This window comes from Melospiza georgiana, chromosome 6, assembly GCF_028018845.1.
Source record: "Melospiza georgiana isolate bMelGeo1 chromosome 6, bMelGeo1.pri, whole genome shotgun sequence".
In the NCBI taxonomy this organism is placed as follows: Eukaryota; Metazoa; Chordata; class Aves; order Passeriformes; family Passerellidae; genus Melospiza; species Melospiza georgiana.
Genome location: NC_080435.1, coordinates 12440019 through 12461972, shown reverse-complemented (window position 1 = coordinate 12461972; position 21954 = coordinate 12440019). Strand labels below are relative to the sequence as shown.

General features: G+C 41.2%; 1 protein-coding gene across 1 annotated transcript in view; it reads left to right on the top strand.

Moving 5' to 3' along the window:
- The window catches only part of LRP5 (LDL receptor related protein 5), a 124565-nt gene that overhangs the window by 76666 nt on the left and 25945 nt on the right, over window positions 1-21954 (top strand). Inside the window, exon 8 of the mRNA XM_058025962.1 lies at window positions 21647-21863. Coding sequence (XP_057881945.1) covers window positions 21647-21863 — 217 coding nt within the window. The remainder of the gene's footprint in view (window positions 1-21646; window positions 21864-21954) is intronic.

Below are 21954 nucleotides of genomic sequence, written 5' to 3'. Positions count from 1 at the left end.
ATTTTTTTCTACTTTCAAAAACTAGCAAGGGCAGGCTTTTTTATAGTCTTCTTTTTCCTGTTCATAGTTTTTAAAGAATGGGTCTATAGATTCTTTGCATTGCTCTTTCCATTACTTATGGAAACCTAATTTTGTGAGTGGTTTTTCTCTTCCTTTGTTTAACACAGGAATTAAAAGGTTGACAAATACCTTGTTTTTTTTAAAGCCCAGCCTGTGCATGGTTTCCAGTGGTTTTTGCATTAGTGCTAATGTAAAAATGAGAGCAGCAGCAGACAGGAAATAAGGGGAGCAGTATGTCAGTGCTGTTCACATTTTTAGTAGAAGAGAAGAAAAACAGAAAAAGAAATGTGCTCTTCAGCAGGACCAGGAAAACAGTTTTTAAGCAGTTGCCAATCAGACTAAGGAGATAAGAGATTCTATCATATTTAATTTCTTTGAAGTTTTCTAAAGTGTTAATTTCTTAGCTTAAAACTGATCAATGTCAATAGATTTTTTTCATAGCTGGACAAATGAATAACAAACTTTGCAGAGAAATATAGTCGAGTTGGTATATTCCTTCTCTTGATTCCAGCTGTTGGGACATCTTGATTCTTGGCATTTCATCATTGTCATTTTACCTTTATAAATCCCCTTAAGCAGAGCTCTTAGTTTAAAAAGACAAGTGATTGTTCAAGTTTTATTTTGCCAGTTAGTCATCTAAGTTGCCTTTGAGTTCTTCACTTGACTTAAAGTTACTTTCCAGATTAAAAACACATGTGTGTTTTCCCTAGATCAGATACTGCATTGGTTTATTTCTAATTATGTTGCCAACTAATTAATGGTTATATGAAACTTTGGATTGTGTGTTTTTAAATTTATTGGTAAGATTATTTTATGTGTTTAAAAATAAAACATCATGATTTGTAAAATGGGTGGCAAGGACAGAATGCATTTTTTTCCTAGTTAAGGATCTGGTTTTATTCCTTGTTAAAATATCAAACTTTTTTGGCAAATTTAAGGCAAGATGGAACTTTCCAGGAAGGACATCATTAGAACCTAGGTAGTCACTTCTAATGTAAAACTGGCCTCCTTTTTATCACATATATTAATATTTGTGTCTTATTTTGAAAACCCCAGTGCTACCACCTACCAAGTGAAGCACTGGAGAGGCCCTGGTCACAAAAGCTGTGTCCTTGGTGAGAAATCAGGTGAGATCTGTCTCTAGGAAAGTAGAACTGGCTTTTGTTCCTCCTCCCTGGGGTTGCTCCCTACCAGGCTGGTTCAAGCAGCGAGGCTGTGGGCCCAGCTACCCTGCTGTCACCTTCCCTTGCTGTAGCCTGTCCATGTGTTAAAGGCCCCAGCAGTTAACACAGTTCTGCATGGGCAAAGTCCCCACTCAAACCCCATGCCTCTTGAGAACATCTCAGAATGGATCTTTGTTTTATCAGATAATCAGAACTGACAAACTCCATGCCTCGGTTTCACCAATGTTTGTGATGAAAGATCTGGTGTGATTTCAGGTCTCGCTTCCCTTAGCAGTTAGAAAGGTTTTACAAATTGTGCTCAAACCATGTGGATGGTCAGCCCTCTAATTTACCTCTCTGCTCTCATATGTGAGTGTTTCTTAACCCAGAAACCATGGCTGTTGGTCTCAACCAAATTCTCTGCTACCTGTGAACAATAAAAGTGATGTAATTGCCTTTTCCAGTGAGATAAGATATAAATAAAATATTTCTTTTATTTGAACACTGTTTTTACTGAATCCTTTTGTGTTCCTGTGGTTTTGTCTTTGCCTGACTTTTCTTCATTCTGACCCTGTGAGGTAGCAGTACTGTTAGCTCCCATGGCTCCAGCTGTGTTCTGTAGGAGTCAGAAGGTTTCTGTGTCTTGTGTGTAACCAACAAGACCTATTCACCCTGGCCACATCTGGAGGCATGACACTGTTGTCTGAGGTGATACAGAAAATCCTTTCTTAAGGGGTACTTGATGTGCCTTGTATGTGTATGCAGACTCAGAAGAACTCCTAACTCTGGGATTAGGAAGGAATATTCCGTCATTTGCTGTCCTGCCTGATGTCTGCTCCTGCTCCTTTAGCGAGCTCTAGCAGTGGGAGCTGTGCCCCTGTGTGGCAGTGTAGGTGTCATCCACTTTGCCTGTGGCATGTGGGCGGGTGACATTCAGTGCCACTAGAGGGACCTCAGTGTGGAGCAGTGGGTGAATTTACCTGGACCCCATGCTCTTAAATGGTTTTGAGATGGGCATCTGTGAACCATTGGATGCATTGGCAATTTGGCAGGTGTCAGGTTTTTTTGTTGGAAGGGAAAGCAGTTGTGTTTCTTTTTGGAAAAGCAGTTCTGTGCTTTGCCCTGATAAATGGTCTTGTCATAAGGCAGCATTGGATAATCTACATATACCTTGTTGTAACTGTGTAACTCTTTCTGAACACTCGAGTTTCTGGTGCAGGTTCATCCTCACTGGCAATAATAGGAACTACCGAAGTCTGTGGTCAGACCAGAATATTAATATTAATGGCATATTATTAAATCAAATCATTAAAAATGGTTTAAAGAGAAGCTGCAACCAGCAGCTGAATGTAGAGCCAGTACTCCCTGCATGTAGCAACATGAAGCAGGACCTGCACTGAAAGCACAAAAATGTGTCTTTGATAAAATGCAAGTGAAATGTTTGTCACGAGCATTAAAAAGGGAATCGTTTGGGTTTGTTTGCACAGCTCCCACAAAAATAACGTCAACTAAAGCAAATTTTCAACACACAGCTTGTCACTGCCTGGACAGCTTGTGTAGAAACCACTGCAGCTGGGAAATCTCGTGCCTATGAATTCATGCTTAAATTGGAAGTTACTCTCAAATGCTGTGCTGTGCTTTGGAAATTTCTGCTAGTCCAAACTAGAAAAAAAGTACAAGAAATGTACATTGCCCTGCTGAATTCCTACTTAAAAATGGAAAGATCAGCCTAAGGTGTGACATTACCTTAGTGATTCAGAAATGTTGGGCACAGAAGAATGAGCAATTAATGCCAGATTCCCTGGGGAATCTTGGAGATGGCAGAGGTCAGAACCAGAAATTTCTGAAGACTCTCCCAGAGGGGTAATTGAAAGACTCCTGGGTTTGGGGTTTGGTATTTTTTTTTTTTTTTTCATTACAGGCTGGTTGTGTTTAGCAGAGGTTTAATAAGGGCCAGGCTTGGATTTGTTCCCCTAGGGAGAGACTGCATTTTGCAGCAACTTTCTAGAACATCTTGTGAGGCAGTGAAAAATAAGTACTTCCGATTTAGAGAAGGATTAAAGTTTGCACCACCCAGTTCTACAAAGTAGAAGAGCTCTTGTGAGGAGCAGTGATGTTCCCTGCCTGACTTCACAGATTATTAAATTGAGGCATTAAGTGAACTGCTGGAGATGGTCAGATTTGGGTCTTGGGGCAGGTTAGGATGTGGAAGAAGTCGTGTCCCTCAGCCTGTGCAAGGGCCGGAAAGGGCATTTGCTCAGAGCACTTGTGTAATCCTGAGAGCACCATCACTCCTCCTTCCTTCAGTGTGAGGTGTTCCTCTGCTAGTGGGTGTTTCTGGCAGAGCTGCACTGGGGAAAGCTTCCAGCATAAAGTAGATCCCCAAGGGACAAAAGTAGGTGGTACTTGTACTGACTTGCTGCAAGACCTTTGGCTGAGTGTTTCAGCATCTTGTTCCCCTGCAGTGGAAGAAGGTTAGTGTTTTCCAGCTTGTTTAAGCCTTTCTAATTTAAGGTTTATGGAATGCTACATAAATGCAAATCTCATCTGTTGCCCGCAGATGAGATTTAAAGCATCTTTGCAGAGTGCCACAGCCTCTCCTTTGGTCTCTGCTCTGTATGGTTTGACTTGCACTTTTAATGTTCTGATCTTGTGAATCCACCTTAGAGGATACAGCAGCAGACAAAATGTCAAAATTGTTCTCAGTAGAAGCATTTGCCTTTTGCTTCTGGCTTGGCTACGCAGGCAAGAAAAGCAACATTGTGTTCTCCTTGTCTTTGACATTTTGCAGTCATGCCATTATGGAATGTGGGTCTGTGGGCTTTGTATGGTGCTTATGCATGAGCAGGGTTTCGTTTGGTGTGAATGTAACACCCTTGGGACAGTTCTGCCTTGTCTGTCACCTGTTTGTTCCCGCTATGGAGACAGTTCACAGGGGGGGAATCCCATGTGTTCCACAGAACCAGTGCACCTGATGTCATCCCTGTGTGGGCAAGAGCTTCTCATCCATGGTTTTTGTTGTCTTCTACTTCTGAGATCTACAAGACAACTGTCCTTTTTTTCCCCCTTTCCTTCATTTTCATGGTTATCAGTTGCCTGTTGATTGTGCTACAATGTGTGAAAATCAGTGCTGGCTGTCACCATTTTTAAGAATACAGGTCATATCAGTCTGTGCCTTCATCATCTATTTTCTGGCTTTTGAAAGTTTGGATTTGTGACTGCAATAAAGCATCCAGTAGCACAGGACAGCTTTGTCAGTGCAAAGTTCAAGTTGGTTTTGTTGGTGGATGTTCCATCTTGACAAAGAAGTTGAAAGGATAAAAGGTTGCCACTGAGGTTTGGGAAAGGGAAGATGGCTGAGGTCAAAGATAATTTGCTGCTATGCATTGATAATAAAACACAAATCATTTAGTGATGTAGCAGCAAACAGACTTCTTAAACATGTCTTATCTCCAAAGTGGAGTAGGATACTCATGCTATGAGTTAATTTCATTTTCTCCAGATTAAACTTGGTACAAATGCACATTTTTCTGTGCCAAAACAAGACTATGAGGAGGCCCTTTTCATCTGTATGCTGTTAGCATCTGTCAGGTTTGTGTCAGCACATGAGACTCCAACAGTTTATTCCAATAACATCTGGGTCCTTTCTCATCTTTGAGTTCTTGAGCAACAAATCCATTGGTGAATCAGCTTGAGAACCACTGTCTTTTTCAACCTTGGTGAATTAAAGTAAATTCACTTGAGCTTTTCCATTAGAGACCCCAGCAAAGAGTGAAATGAAATTAATTTCAATAAGTTCTCAGATATCTTCTGCTTTGGAGAGGTGAGTGAGTACTAGACAAGCCAGAAGCATCTCACTTGTCAACTGCTCACCCTGGTATCTTTCCAAATGAGTGGGTTAAAGTTTTCACCCTAGCTTTTTGCAATTACTTTTGTGTCCATGTTGCAGCTTCTTTTGACAGCTCCTTAGAGAAGCAATGGAGTAGGCAGTGCCAGCTGTCTGGGGGGGTAAAAAAGTCAGGGGATAAAAAAGAGTCTCATGTGTTGAATATGGAGTTGGAACTCCAACACAGACATTAAGATACAGGCAGTAGAAGATCATGGGAAGTCTCCTATCTATGATCAAACCAGCTTTCAGCTTCCTTTTTGAGAGGAATTTCCTCTAAGTATCTAATAGTTTGTTGCACAACAGCTGCATAGTCCAAGCACTTCCAAAACTGGAAATATTTTTTGTGTGGAAATGGCCAATTCTTTTGCAGTAAGAATCAGGGTTGGATGTGCTGAACAAATTCACCACAGTCAATCTTTGAGTAAATTAGTTGATTTTTTTTACTCACAATTGACATGAAATTGGCAAATATAAACACTGTGATCCAAGTCAGGAAACTGTGTTATCCTTAATGTAAACAAACAAACCAACCTTCCCTATATCCAGAGAAACTTCTCAGACGATAAGCCATCAAGTCTAAATACAGTCCCAGATTTAAACAGGAAACTGATATTTTTGTAGTCACGGTGGCTGCCTCCTCCCATGTCCTCGTGCTCAAAACCCGCAAACATTTCCAATAGATGTGTGGAATGCTTGTTAAAAATGCTGTTCTTTTAAGTCAATTTGGTATCTAAGGGTAAAAATTTCATTATTTTGGTCAGTTTTGATGCTCTATCTTGCTTTCAGCCATATTTAATAAAACCAGGGAAAGAGGTTCTCCATGAGTCTGTGCCTCTACTGACACACAGAGTTCTCTGTGCATCCCTGTGTCCTGGCTTGTCATCCTTGCTGCCAGTGAGCTGGGGACTCAGGCTCAGACATGGCCTTGAGCCATTTTCTGTAGCAGGTAAAATGTGATTTATGTGTTCAGCTGGGGCAGTGCCAGGCACACAGGTCTGGGGGGTGTCTGTCTGTCCTTGCCCTGTGCTCCAGAGAGGCGCTGTGCCACTTCACCACGGTCACTTGGGTGGTGGGAGAATGATTCACATGAATCCTGTCACCCAACAGTGCTCTGAGGTTTGTTCAGGTGGTGTTTGCTGTCCCCAAAGAAAGGAGCAATTGCAGGCGCTTCCTCAGTGAGTGATTAGAATGTGCTGCTCGCTGGGCAGAGGAAAAGGCTTTCTCACACACCCATGAGTGCAGGGCACAGTTCTGGCACCCAGGGGCATCCGGGTTCTCCATGTATTGTCCATGAGCCTCTTCCTCCTGTAGTTCTGCAGTGTGGGTGCTGAGAAGTCTGTAAAAGTGCATTTTCTACCAGATCTGGAGTGTTGTCACACCATTGCTCTCTCTCCCCTCTACTTTCGCCCTCATAACTTCATTCCACCAGAATATTTTAAGTAACTAAACTGGTAAAAACTTAGTATTGAATAAATATGAAGAGATAAAGCTATACCCCAAGCAGATCTGCTCTGAAAAGGAAGTTCTAGACAGTCCACAAAATACTCTGAAAAGGTCTTCTCCCCTTGTAAACGGTGTAATTTTAAAAGATTCTCATGTTAAAAGTAAATGGTTAAATGACACTAAGAGGAATTAGTGAAGCTGAAATGATAAAAGCCCCTGCAGCTGGGAAGCAAAACTCAATTTAGAAAGACAGATTTATTTTCCAGGCTTTTGTACAGTAAGACCTGGTAGACAGTTATGCTTAAATTTACATGGCAGTAAGCTGTGTCAGAAACTTCATTTAGTGGTGAGTTTGTTTTTATTTTCCAGAACAGTTATCTCTGTTTTGGGTAGTAAGTACTTGACCCTGGTGACTTGCACCGAGCTATCATTTTTCTATACTGTGGAGATGCAGTTTCATTTTTGCCTCTGGCATAAATGCCTAATTTCAAGATTAATAATTACAATAATTTGTACGTTGATTTTGAGCTTCTGAAGGGAGAAAATAGTAGTGCTGCAGTTTTGTGGTCTCAGAATAAGGAGTAACAGGAGCCATACATAGTGCCTTGGTTAAATATTTTGTATTCCTTTTAAAAACATGTTCAGCTGACCTTTCCCTTCAACTTTATCCTTACTACCCTCTTATCCACCGTCTGTCAAGAATGTAAAACTTACATCCTTATTTTTGGTAGTTCCTGTGTGGTTTTTTAAAGATGTGTGTGTGGCAGTGTCAATCTGGAGGCAGCAGTGGCTCCTGTGACTTCACTAATTCTGCATTAACCACAGCTCCATGTGAGCCAGAGCAGTGTGAGGTGCTGTCCTGAACATTTTCTTGCATGCAGCGTGGGGATAACTGATAGCTTTCTGTACAAAGTGTTTGGATCCATGGATGGAAAGAACTGAGAGAGAGGCTAAGCACTGTAGTTTGTAAGTGGAAAATTGACCTCTAGTTAGCCTCCCCCTTCTTCTAAGTATACACTGTGTTTTGTTTGATAGTGGAAATCTAATCCTTTGGGAAGCACAAATTCCTATAACAGCTCTGATATGTATAAATAAACCCATATTCCTCATTACAAACAACATCAAAGCAATCACAGTATGGATTAAAATACACAACCCACCCTCCTCCATACTAATATGCAGCAATGCAGAGTTCAAATGAAGCCATTAGCAGTATCTCCAAGTATTTGGCAAAAGCAACCACACTTGTGTAGCTACGGGCGATGAAAGTCCCTACTACAGAAAGGGAGGGACAGGGGGAGTAGCCTGCATTGATCTAATTAGTCAATGGAGCACAAAGAATGTAAAATCTCATTATATATCACCAGGAAAATTTGGCTTGAGAAGTAAAGAATATGAAACTGATTTGTCCATGGGTGGGTTATTCGTGTCTTTGAATCTTCCAACAGGAAACAGAATTTCTGAGAACATCGTAGAAACGTGCACATGCACATACATGCACACACAGAGAAATATATACATATATATCTATCTGTATGTATGTCTGTGTGGATACATAGGCACATACATAGATCCAGATCCTGAAATTTCTCAGCCCTTACCCAAGGTGTGTTTTCATGAGACAATTCCTGATAGGGAAAAATTGAAGATTTTGAATTATTTTTTTTTTAATTTGGATTGCTGATGCCAGTCACAGCCTGAAAGCACAGTGTGTAGGTGTTCCAGTGTTACTAAACCCAGACCTGGGGTTCATCCCATTGCCCCAGGCAGTGCAGCTCTCACGCACGTAACAGATCTTCTTCCTAAAGATCTGCTTAAAAATGGGGACTTAAAATGACTTTTTGTAGCTTGCTTTTTGCCTTATTTTTGAAGCCTTTCAGGGATTTGTGTTACGTTTTTGGAATTTCTCTGAAACCCAGAGTAACTTAAAACATTTATATTTCAATTTAGGCCAAGTTTCTGTCCCAGTCAGTGTCTCCCAAGAGCTGAAGATACAAGTTAAGTGCCAATAAAAATTACAACACATCTCCCCCATCACCAAAAATTTTAAAAACTGCAAAAACAACCCCAAAACCCCACAAACCTAGCACAATACACAAGCAGCCACCCACAAAGCCCCAAAGCTAAATAGCTAACTAGACAAAACAAAAGAGGAGAGGAAGAGACACAAGCACTGAAATGAAGAGACTAGTTCAGTCTTGCAGGTGGCCAGTAGCAGGAACAAAGGAAGAAGCCATCCTACTTCTTCCTCACAGAGTAAAACAGAAGGTTTGTGAGTCTCCAGAAGTTTGTAGAATCAGGAGGGGGATGGCATTTGGAGAAAATGAGTGTTAACACTGTGGGTGCAGTTAGTGATTTGACTCTCGATTGCTTATTTTTTTATAAATATTTAATGCTGGCTGTGTTCCAGCTGCATTCTGCTCTGCCCCAACCAGACTAGTAGGCTCATTTTTGTTGGCCACTTTTGCATCTGTCCACCCTGGTTCTGCTTTGCTCCTTTCCCTTGAGCTCTGCTGTGACAAAAGCTCCCTACCTAACTCATCTTCTACTCTGGTTGAGGGTGCAATGTGGATTGAGGTCAGGTCAGCAGTGACTTGCTGAAAAGGAGAAAGATCCTGTGACCCTCAGCACTCAAGGTGAGCACAGTCAGATCCCACAGTTCTGACTGGGCGCTGTGTGCAGTAAACCGGCAAAAAGATCTTCCTTTCTCCCCAAAACAAGCAGCACATACCTGCTGGTCCCTCTCAGACATTGCAAACCCTCCAGGGCCCATCCTGAGCTATTTCTGAGCAGTGAACTCATGTGCCATGTTCAAATAGAGTCTAAAACCAGCAAAACTTCATGTTTAATTCCAGATCTGCACAAAGAAAAAATGTGCACCTCTACTGCTGACAGGGGCATTGAACTACCCAGGGGCTGTTGATGCTTCACAGCTACTTTGAGAATTCTCTGCTTGGTGGGGAAGGACACACTGGGACACAGAACAGATCCAGTGCAAGGTTTTTCCTCTTTCCTGGAACTAAATCCCTGGTTGCCATTGCCCTGTGCCTGTCCACAGATCATTTGTTTCTGAACGTACAAGTCTGTTTCCTCTTTCCAAAAGTCAGGGGATTGGAATTAACTCTCAGAGTTGAAAGAGTGCTGGTTTTTCAGTCTGTGTCAGTAGAAGTCTTTTAGGTGGTTTTTGGCTTGCAGGTCCCCATTGCCATTGTTCTGTCAGCAATTGTGAAGGCACTGGGAGTGCCTCAGTGGGAGATACTGCACAAGGGAAACTGATTCATTTGTATGTAGAAATTAATGACTTTCACCACGTTATAAATAAATAAAAATAAAACATGAGCAGACTGAAAAACACATGTGCAGGTGGACATCCAAGGACCAGGTTTTTGATGAGGCAGGTCTTGTCCCTGAAACACACCCTTTCATTCTCTGCTTTCCTTAAAGCCAGGAGTGCTGTGCAAGGTGTAAGATTAAAAGGATAGCTGGAGCTAAAGCAGGAATGCTGAGCCCTTTTTGGAACAGGACTAGAATGCTTCACAAATGTGGGGTTCTGCCATTTGAACCAAAGTTTAAACCTAACTTCAGGAAAGAAGTTGAATATTTGTCTCCATTTGCAGGCCTGCAAACTTGGTGCCATTTATAATGAAAATAAAAACCATTGACAATTACTGAGGTTGCTAAATGAGAAATTACTGAAATACCATGCAAGGTTGGCAGAGGGCTGTGGTAAAGGCTAGAGGGGGTTTCTCCACAACCCAATCATGTTTTAGCTGGTACTGGCAGCTTAATACCTAGACCCCTGCAGGTGCCACATTTTCAAGACCTGGATCTCAGCCATTGTTCTCTGGAGCTCGACTTGACCCTTAAGTGAGAGGCTGGAGGGAATGATTTATACTCATGAACTGTGAATGCAGCACAGTGTCTCATTCTGAGTATCTGCTGCGCTCTTGCAGCAGACTTCTTAAATGAAAAGGCAGAAGGTAGCTAAAATAGACTGTCTAGCCTTTTTATGAGCTGCTTTGTTTTAAAGTTGGCTGTAGGAGTGAGTGGAATATTAGCTGTGGTATGTTGAGGTAGACTGCATCTTGACCACACCACTGAAAAAGTGTGCTCGAATACTTAGTACAGATTGCAAAGACAGTGACTGCAACTCCAAAGTCAGATGTTGCACTTCCTTTTTTTTGTTGTTTATTCCATTGCAAAAAGTGACCTCTTAGAGGAGCAGGACTTCTGCATTGTGTGTACTCATAGAGGAGGTGTGTGAGCCTGCAGACACTGGGGGAAATAAGGAGTGCCATGGACAGGGCACTGGGAGCCACTGAAACCATGGCTTTGGTTGGGAAAGGCTCCCCTGCCCCCCAGTCATGTGCTTTTTCAGTAATTCAAATGACAAGGCAGCTAAGTCATTTGCTTTCATTAACCACAAGCTCTAGGAAGAACAAATTTAAAGTATGCAAGTGCTTTCCTAAAATTAATATAAAATAAGAGGAGGGTAATAATATATCTGAGGAATATTTGTTAGCTAGTAGTCTCTTCTCCTGATATTTCAAAAGCTGGGTCTCATACCCATGTCTCAAACTATGATCACAAGAGTTGCCTGAACCCATGTAGTACTGAGTGAGAGAAATACATTTGTTTTTCTCTTTGGTAACGGTTTGTTGTTGTCAAGTAGATTTTTTTCATTACTATGTCAAAATGACTTTTGGATCCAGGACATTCTTGGTGTGAAGTCCCATGGTAGTCTGACCTGAGGCATGCAGGTTTGCCCAACTACAATTCCTCAGAATTTTCTAATGTGTTACAGTGAGGTTTTTTAATTGAATGAAACTACATAGATATGACAAAATGTCTTCTGTAATCTGTGATGATACTGCAAATGCTTTTCCTCTTCCACTATTAAATATTTTGTCAAGTGTATGGAAAGGTGTGGGGCTATGAAGAGAAACAAGATTTCAGAGTGTGTTGTCACCTATTTTTACTTAAGAATATGCTCACAAAGACTGTCTAGAAAGATGCAGCTTTAGGCTACATGTGGGAGACTTTACTCCTGTGGAGTAGTAATTACCTCTAGATAGCAAAACCAGACAGAAATTTTACATTGTTAACTATTCATGAGCTTTAAACAACACTTGGAAAAATATCTGAAATTTAAGTTTACCCTGTAAGTCTAAGTTCTGAAGTTTAACCTGGAAAAGAAAGTAGAAGTTCTGTAATTTGCCACGGTGCAGCTTTTTTTCCTTAATCTAATTATATCAATCTTAACCAACAAAAAAGAAAAAGGAAAGAAAAAAAACGGCTTTTTTTTTCCCCTCTTATGGTTATGTTTGAGACTCACTAGCATAATTGTGCCAAAACCAGGGTTGAAGTTTCTTGCTTTATAAGAGCGTTGCTGTTTTCAGAGCTGGCAGATGCTCTGTTCACAATGGATTCCATATGTGCTGGAGACCACAACGTGAAGGGATTTACAGAGTACAACTTGGAGTGCAAATAGTGGAGGTGGGAAGCCCTCATCTCCTTGTTTTTTAGTTTAAAAGGCTTCATTAAACAGCAGTCGCACAGAATCCCAGAATGGTTGGTGCAGGAAGGGACCTCTGGAGGTCATGTCCAGCCCCCACACTCAATCAGGGCCACCTAGAACTGGCTGCCCAGAGCACATAACTTGTGAATATCTCCAAGGATGGAGACTCCACAGCCTCCCTGGCCAGCCTGTGCTCTGGCTTGGTCAGTCTCACAGTGAAAAAGTATTTCCTGATGTTCAGAGGGTATCGCCTGGGTTTGAGTCTGAGTTCGTTGCCGCTGGTGCTGTCACTGGGTACTACTGACAAGTGGTGTGGCTCTGCATTTTTCACTCCTTCCCTGCAGGTGTTTACATACATTCATGAGATTTCTCCCTGAGCTTTTCCCAGGCTAAACAGACACATCTCTTTCAGCTTTTTTTTTTTTCGTAATAAAGATGTTTATCACCTTTGTAGCCTTTTGCGGTGCTCACACCAGCTCTTTGTGCTGAGGAGCATGGAACTGGACACAGTAACTGCAGGGGAACCCTCATGAGTGCTGAGCAGAGGAGGATTAGCTCCCTTGCCCTGCTGGCAGCACTCCTCCTGATGCAGCCCAGAGTGCCATCACCTTCTTGCAGCAGGAGCACATGTTCAGCTTGGTCTCCGCCAGGACCCCAGACCCTTCTGTGCCCAGGTGCTGTCCACCCAGCACGTGCAGGTGCCTTGGCAGGGTTCCTCCCCCACTGCAGGATATTTGGTACACTCTCTGTAGATTGCTATTGACCTTGCTACAGAAAAGGCTAAATAAAAAAGTAATGATGTTCTGTGGCCCTCAAGTTCTGCATGAATGCTGTGTCCAAGGGTAATCAAGCTACCTGCATTCATAAAATGTAGTGTGCATTACACCCACAAAAATAAATGAATGAATGACCAGTGGATGTAGTTCTTTACCATATTTCTGTCATTTTAAGCAGTTTACACCTTTCCATTGTTTTGGAAGTCTGAAACTGGAATGCAGGAGAAGAATGTGCTGTTGTTGTGTTTCAGAGTGGCTCACTCTTAGGTTGCTTTGCTTCACCTGGACTGTATTCACACAGCACTATAGCTGAGAGAGGACAGGACAAGTTTCAGGTTTTAATTCAAATTCTTAGTCTGTCTGGCTGTACAGCCACAAAAAGGCATGTGCTGGCAGAGGAGGAAATGAGAGCAAGCTGCAAAGTTTGATGTGTAGGAGAGGTTCTTGAACTGTCTCTTCCAGTGGCTGAAAATGATCCTGAAGTTGCTGGGCTATTGTGTAATAAATTTATAATCTCAGCTGTGTTAAGAGAGGGAACAAACATTTTAAAACTTTACTGCTGGCTTCAGTTTTCTCAAGTGGAGCCAAGCATTCACCTGGGGAAAAGAAGATTTAACACTTTTTTTAGATACCTGTGGAACAACACTGACTTTTGTAGCTTTTAATCCAAAGCAAGAGGAGAATCAAATTTAAGAGCTTTTTCCTAGGCATATCAAATAGTGTTTTACTGGTATCAATGAGATCCAGGAGAAACAGTTTCTTGTGTTCACATAACACTCTAGAAGCAAATAAAGAGAGCTGGAAGTCTTCATATGCATTTCTAGGGGTACTAACTTGAGAAGAAATAATACTGTTCGAATTACCATGCTTCAGTTTTTCTTGGCTGAAAAAATCCCAAGATTCCTTTTTCTTTTTATGCAAAAGTATTTTCAGGAAATATTCTTTGATTATGTAACTGTTTTCACAGAAACAGCTTTAAACTAATTTTCCAGTAGAATATGATTTCTAATATTGGGTATCTGACTCCTGAGGAAACTTCTGTGAATACCCTTGCAACATCTTTCATTTCTGCCATTGACTTCTTCTAGGCTGAGAATAGACTTGTCTCTAGTTCCTTAAGAAATGAGAAAAAAGTTTGCATTGCCTTCATTCTGTGTTACTGAGATGAACTGGTTTTTTTTTTGTTTGTTTTGTTTAAGCCTTAGTTCAGAATTTCAGGAATTTCATGCAGAACTTTTTGTGTGTGTGTGTGTTCTTATAGGTAGCTTACCAGTGATTCCTTAAAGCTTTTTTGTTGTCAGAAGGTCCATGAGTTTTAAGTAAAGCTTGAGTATGTGTTTCTGATTAATTGAAAAGTTTCTGTACAAGTATTGGCAAGCAGATTGATAGCACAACTGCAAGTAGTTTTGTTTAATTTTGAATATGTGATTTTATACAGCTTTAAAAAAAAATCAGCAGTGTTATGCCATAGATAAAGATGAACAAGTGCATTGTAGGGTGATGTCTTTATGTTCCAACCCTTAACATTCTATAGTTTTGAGTTGCTTTAACAGATGGAAGTTGCATCCAGGCTGGATGCTGTTGTGCTCAGAGCTGCATATGGATTTCATATTTGGTGGAGTTCCTTCAAAGGCTGGAGTATTGGACAGCATTGGCTTGGCCTTTCACCTCTTATTTCTCTATCTCTTGAAAGTATTATGAACCAGAAATGTCATGTCCAGTCTAGAAGCAAACTCTCTCTGCTGTTAATGTGAGTTTTGGGTTGGCATGAATCATTTCAAGCTTTCTCTCCTCTTACACTTGAGAGCTGTATTGTTTGAGGAGATGTTTGTAAGACCCTGGCAAGGAGCAGTGGGTGTAGCTGGTGATCTCCTGTGATCCCTCTCTTTCCTTTAAGAGCCTGAGTACTGCTAAAATCATATTTGACCTCAGGGGCCTTGAGGATTCCAATCTGGAGATTCTTCTCCTCCTGATTAGTATCAGAAGATAGGAAATACTTTCCTCAGATGATCATTTCTAGCCTTTCTTTCTAAGTAAGCTTTGCCTCTTGCTCCTTTCAGGACTTACTATTAAATTACTGAGTTAGACCTTTAAAAGTGCATGTGTGCTGAGGCCAAAGTCCATCTGGTCCTAATTTCTAACTCCAACAGTGAACCAAACCAGGTATCTACAGAAGAAGAGAAGCTGGGTGTGCATATGCTATTTACCTGAATAGCTCTCTCATATTTCAATTATTTTTAAGCTCAGGGGCTTTCCCTTGGCATGGCAGGGCAACAGTTGATCCATATAGTTTGGGTGCTTGGGAGATACGAGTTGAGTTGTCAGCATTTCTGACTTTGCCCATATTAAAATACTCTGTTGGAGGACTGTGTTTGTGGCTCACATGAAATGCTTTATTGGTTTCATCTACTACTCCATCATTCTTGCTCTAGCCTGAGCTGCCATGGGAGCAGCTGCTTGTCTGCTAAAGAAAGAACTCCTTTAGAAATAAACATCCTTGAAAAAAACAATTCAAAACAGTGAAAATGTTACTGTTTTCAGTTACTGGTGTTTCATTGTCCTTCTCTTGTAAATTCAGTCTCCTGTAGTAGCAGGTTTTCAGTTGTGCTGCCCTTCAGGGAGGGAAATAACTGCCATTAAATAATTACTTTTAAAATACATATTTCCCATCCCCACCTCTTTAAAACTGAATCCTGGTTTTTGCTGATAGGTTGTTAAATGAGGATAAAAACATCCATTCTTCCAGGTGTAGTGCCATAAATGGACATACCAGCTAATCTAGGGTCTATTGTTTAACCTTGGCTTTCCAGTGGAATTTCTGTGCATGAGACTTGTGGTGACTTAGGGCACAGGGGATCATTGCTGTGCTCCTTGAAGCACTGTATGTGCCTAGCACGGTGTGAAGAGCTACAAGTGACTTCAGATAATTGCACTGTGGTGAGGCTGAGAAAAAGAATGTGTTATGATTCTCCGGGGCAATGCTAAGAAGTTGAGCTCCGAGCAAGAGGTCCCACTGTGCTGGACAAAACACCAGCAGCTGAATCTCAGTTTGCTGTGGACAGAGGCTGACTGCAGGAGACCCTGCATTGTAAGGGGGCATGACTCGACCAGTGTTTCTCAATCAATTGTGCAGGAACCTCTCATTGGCTGTGACATAAAAGGTTATTTTTGAAAAAAAACCACTAAAATCCACCTATTTTGGGGCATGGAAACAAAAAGAATTAAAATACCAGTAGTACATACTACACTTATCTTTGTATTTCGTTGCAAGTTAATGTTAAGCATGGTAACATTGGACAGGAGAAAGGTTTTTCTTGGGAAAGATTGACCAGTATTGGTGCCACTTTCTGTGTCAAGATCTATTGTTTCTGCTATTTTTGGCATCCTTTTGACTTTTTAAGAAATTCCAGTTGGCTGCTGAAATTGCTGATTGGTTTTTTGGACTCAAAAGTTTACCACAACTCTTTTTTCATATCAAGCTCATTGTGTTTCTTTTCATGCCTTTCCTCCATGCTGTACATGTACATTACAGGTGTCCTTGCAGTCCCAATATCACCATCAGAAAAACAACATGATAGATATTTACATGATGTGCTATTTCCACAGACTTCCAGTGGTCTGTTGAGGTGAGAAAATGTTTGAAGATGGAAAGATAATGTTACTGGATTATTCTAGTCCCTTGGAAGAAATGGGAAATCATGAGAGAAAAATTAAGATACATGAATTTTAGAAATACTCCTGTGAAAAGTTTAAATTCTTCTTCACCTTTCCCAGACCAGATATCTAGAAGTTGGAAAGGCATATTGTTTTCATAATGAGTGTTAGCTAAATTTCAGAGTTGTTGCATGTCCCTTTAAGCTCACAGTGGTCAGAATTTGAGAATGAAAAACTATTTACTGAAGGTAAAATTTCCCTCAGGTGCATTAAATAAGCAGCTTCTACCTAAAAATAAAACTGGAATACTAATTCAGTAGTTTCTGCATGCTTTAGGGGCTAGCCACTAGTTGCCATAAATTATTTTCGTGTTTAACTTTTCCCCCTTTTAGTAGTTTTTAAGTATGTGATTGTGTTCCTGCCTATGAGAGGTAGGTTACAGAATTGACCAGCTGCACCCTTAATCCTCTGCTATCCTCTGAGCAGAAAAATTTCTGGAAATGTCAGGCTGATGTAATTCATGGAGAACATTATTTACTCTTAGAAGAGGCTTATAAAACATAAGTAGGTTCAAAATCACAGTCTTGTTAACATGGCCTTTCCAACAAGAAGATCATCCATCTATCAGTGTCTGCTAGAGCCTATTTCATGTGCTTGTATTTTGGAAAGTCTGTCTGAAAATGCAGTACTCTCTGTGGAGCTAAAAAATGTTGTGAAGTCCTAAGAGAACACTAGGTGTAATGGTGATTTCTTGTGGAAAAATATGAACAGATCACCACTGCGAATAAATAACTGCTTCACATAGTAGTAATATAAGCACAAGGATAACAATGTGTTTTGTTTATATTATTTCCAGAGAAAAGGGGAGATCACTATGAAGTACCGCTTTTTATTCTGTAGATTTATATTCTGTTGCATTTGTCATCTTTGTAGGTGGTTGGGTTGGTTTGTGGGTTATTAACAAGTCACTCTTTTATCCCAAAGCATTGATGAAAGGTGGCTGTGTTTCAGCTGTTGGAAATATTAATGAATGGCTTACACTCAGCTGAATATAGACTGTGGTACAGACTGCTCACAGCTGCTTCACTCTTCTCTTTTTGGGGCAGGCTTCTTACCCATAGGAGTTTTCTATGTAGTTCTATTTTTCTTTGTCTTTTTCTTTCCCTGCTGACTTTCCTGTTTTCTTTTCCATGCTACCTACCCGATCTGTCTCACAAGTTCTTTCTTGAGCTAGAGAAGGCTGGCTATGTTCACTGGAGGTGCCATTCCAGAGCCTGCTGGTGAGAATCCTTAGAAGCCATTCAGAGCAGGGTTGAGGTGGGAAAGGACCTGGAGCTCAGCTGGCCCACGCCCTGCTCAGGCAGGGTCACCTGGAGGGGATGCTGGGGGCCATGACCAGATCACTTGGGAATTGCTCCAACGGTGGAGATCCCACAGTCTCCTTGAGCAGCCTGTTCCAGTTCTCAGGCACCCTCACAGCAAAAGTGCAGCTTTCCACAAGACCTGCAAGACTCACAGAGCTACAGGCCCACCACATGAGTCCCCTGAAATTGCCAGTCATATCACTTTACTGTTGCCAAGCTGCTGTGTCTGCTCACATAGTGATTCAGCTCAGCCCAAGAATTGATTTCCATTTGACTGCGTCTTTGTCTTTAGCAATCAAATAAATTTTGTTTCATCTTAGTGACTGAAATAGAGGGGTATGGTCTTAGAGGTCTCTTTGTTTTTCTGTCGAAAGATGTCCTGTGTCTATGCTGAATAGCTGGTTTTTCATAGATGCACCTGAAATACAGTTTGACTACATGAATCATGCTGATGTGTAGAATTTAATTGCATTATTTTACTTTAATCTTCTTCAAAGAACCAAGAGCTTTTGAGTGTTATATTTAGAAATATTTGTAAAATCATTTTGCATACATTGCAGCAGCATCTAAAAAAAAATCACACCTTACCACCTTCTTGTGTTTTTTGTGTAATTCAGTTCATTAAGGCGTTTGATGTTGATTTCACTTTGCCCACAACAGATTTTAGCTGAGCTTGGCAAGGCCTCATTAGGACATTTGTCATTGAAGTCTTGAGACTAATCAGGGGCTTTCAGTGTGTGACGCTGTTCAAGGGGAGCTTTTAGTGTTTCATGTGTAAAGCACAACACATTTAGTGTTTCATTTATCCTTTGAGATCCATTTATCACTTACAGAGAGGGAAAGAAAACCCTGAGTAGAATAAAGCCTATTCTAGTCAATTTGTGCTAAATTATAAGGATTGCACCTTAAAGTCTTCCCTTTTGTCTGAAGTCAGCAGATCTTGGTTGTCAGATATTAAAAGATGAGTTAATATGGTATTTTATTATCTTTTCTTGTCTTTCCTCCATGTTGTACATGTATGTTGTAAAGGTTCTTGCAGTCCCAATATCACCAGCAGAAGAACAACATGGTAAATATTTACATGATGTGCTATTTCCACAGGCTTCTAGTGGTCTGTTGAGTTGAGAAGATATTTGAATTTGGAAAGGAGAGGGTAAAGATCTTAGTGGATTATTCCAGTCCCTTTGAAGAAATGGGAAGTGCTGATTTAATAGCAGGAGTGGTGCTTTTGGCCATATGGTGGGGCCTGTTTGTAGATTTTTACTTTGAGTCCTCGTGGTTTCACTTGATATGCTAGAGTGGAGCTGGATCTCTGGGAAGGTGGATGGCAGCAAAATCTGAAGTAAAGGTTGTATAAATGTACCTTTATTGACCTGCATGTGACACCTCCCTGTTCAAGCTTTGCCCTGGCTCCTGCTATGATACCATCTCAGGGGGAGAGTTAGCATTTCCTGCTTGTTGCCATGAAGTTACTACCATTTAGATGGCTCAATTGCTCTCAGCACAGAAAAATCCTCCAAATCAGAGCTGCCCTTTCTGCATCCAAGGGAAGCCTGCTTGCATTTGTAGGTGTTCTGTCTGTAGTATTAGGGAGGAATGTTTGGGAGAGAGAGAGAGCAAACATTTACTCCATCATTTTCTTAACCAAACTACAAGCTATTAAACATGTTATTGCTGTCTGATTCCACATTTCCACCTCCTTTCCCACTGTGTTGAACAGTGTATAATTTGAGAGTGCTGCAGTAAGGTCTCACCAGTAAGGTCTCTCTTCTCTTCCCCAGGCTGAGGAACACCAACTCCCTCAGCCTTTCTTCACAGCAGAAGTCTTGCAGCCTCCTGATGATTTTTATGGCCCTTCTCTGAACTGGCTCTCAGTCTCTCTCATACTGGGACCCCAGAGCTGGCTGCAGGTGTGGCCTCCAGGTGTGGCCTCCCCAGAGCAGAGCAGAGAGGGAGAATCACCTCTCTCTACTGCTGGCCACCCTGCTTTGCATCCAGCCCAGGATATGAGTGACTTTCCTGGCCAGGAGCACACATGGCTGGCCCATGGAGATGTTTTTCACCACATCTTCAACAGGGCTGCTTTCAATCCCATCATACCCAGCCGTGTCAATGCCAGGGTTCGCCCTGACCCAGGTGCAGCATCTTGCACTTGTTGAACCTCATGAGATTCCTGAAGTTCTGCAGCTTGGTGTTGTCTGCAGCATCCACAGATGTGCATGGGTTTCAATAAATGTGTCTGTATCCTTGGATTCAGTCTTCCCTTGTACATTTCAGTCAGCAGCTCTAGTGTTTGGATTATACTTCTACTGTCCATTTCTGTAAAGGTAGATGGAAATGTGGAAGCTTCGTCCTCATCCTGCTGCTACAGTGTTGTGAGGGAGATGCTGTTTCTAAGTGTGGCACCAGATTGGCTCCAGCACCTGAGTATGTGTGACGAACTTTTGAACCTGCAGTATTGCCTGTGGGACTGAGAGATCTCACTTCTAAATAAGTGAGCTTTTAGGGTCTGCCTGGACATGATGTAATGACATAATTGCAGAACCATTTGGCTTTTAACCACCGATACTGCTTTTTTTTTTTTTTTTTTTTTTTATGTACTCTATTTAGCTTAACAGAATAAAAAGATATTAATCTTCATTCTCTGCTACTCCATCAAGTAAGTTGATGGGCAGATACAAAGCTCCCTTGAAACTTGGTTTGCAGGAATGCCAGTGTTATTTTTAACTGTCTCCAGCAGGAGGCTTTTTGTCTGGAAGGAGTCCAGGGGTGTACATTGTAGCCTCTGCTCAAACTCACTGCTGTTAAAGGGCTGATTTTTGTGCAGGGCACAGGTGGGTGCAGTTGTAGCAGTGGCTGACTGCTCACCTCTGCTGTTGGGCTGGCGGCAGCTGGAAAATCCAGTGCGTGTCCCTCGTGTGGGTTGGCCTTGGCTGGGTGCCAGGTGCCCACCAAAGCAGCTCTGGCACTCCACTCCCCAGCAGGACAGGGCAGAGAAAATGCAATGAAAGGCTTGTGGATCAAGATAAGGACAGGGAGAGATCACTCAGCACTTATAGGCAGTTATTTGTCATAGGCAAAACAGGCTCAGCTTGGGGAAATTACTTTCATTTATGGCTAATCAAATCAAAATGCACACTGTTTTCAAAAATCTGTAGAGTATTGTAAGGTTTTAAAGTGGAGATTTCGTTCTTAAATTTATTTGGATTTAAAATAAACTTACTGAAACTTATGCATGAATGTACTGAAATCCACGTGCTAGTTTAGAAAGATGTGATAATTGTCATTGGTCATGTAAAAAAAAAAAGTAATTTCAGATGCTTCTGCTGTTTATTGTATATGAACAGAGCCTTACAACTCTAGTAAAATTGTGGTAAAAGTGATGGTTGATTTTGACTGCCAGAATTAAGGCATTTATGGTTTCATATTACACTACAATAGTTACACATATTTGTAATAAAAGATAGTTATTGCTCTAACACTTAGAAATGTAAAAGCTAGATCCTTAAATCACAAGAAAATAGAAGCACTGCATGGAGAAGAGAGCATAATCACCTACAAGGTACAGGTTTAATATGAATCTGAATAAACAATTTCCAAATAACAGCAAAGAGGAGATTATTTAAAATCTCAATCACAGATCATGGAAAGGATATGCTGGGAATATCAAGAGCTACTTGCATAGCAGTAGCTATTCAAAATACAATTGATATTGCTGTTTTAATTGTACCCACATTAGAGAAGATTATTTTCTCCTTTTTTTTTTGGGCATCCCACAGGTCATAAACATTGACGGAACAATGAGGAAAACCCTCTTAGAAGACAAGCTTCCACACATATTTGGGTTCACGCTGCTGGGGGACTACATCTACTGGACTGACTGGCAGAGAAGAAGCATTGAAAGAGTTCACAAGATAAAGGCCAGCAGAGACATCATTATTGATCAGCTGCCGGATTTAATGGGCCTTAAGGCAACGAGTGTCACCAAGGCATTTGGTAAGCATGGGCAACATAGCATGGGTCTCCAGGAGTCTTTATATGGCCTTGCTTTCATTAAACAGCTGTTGATCACTTGTAATGAGAATAA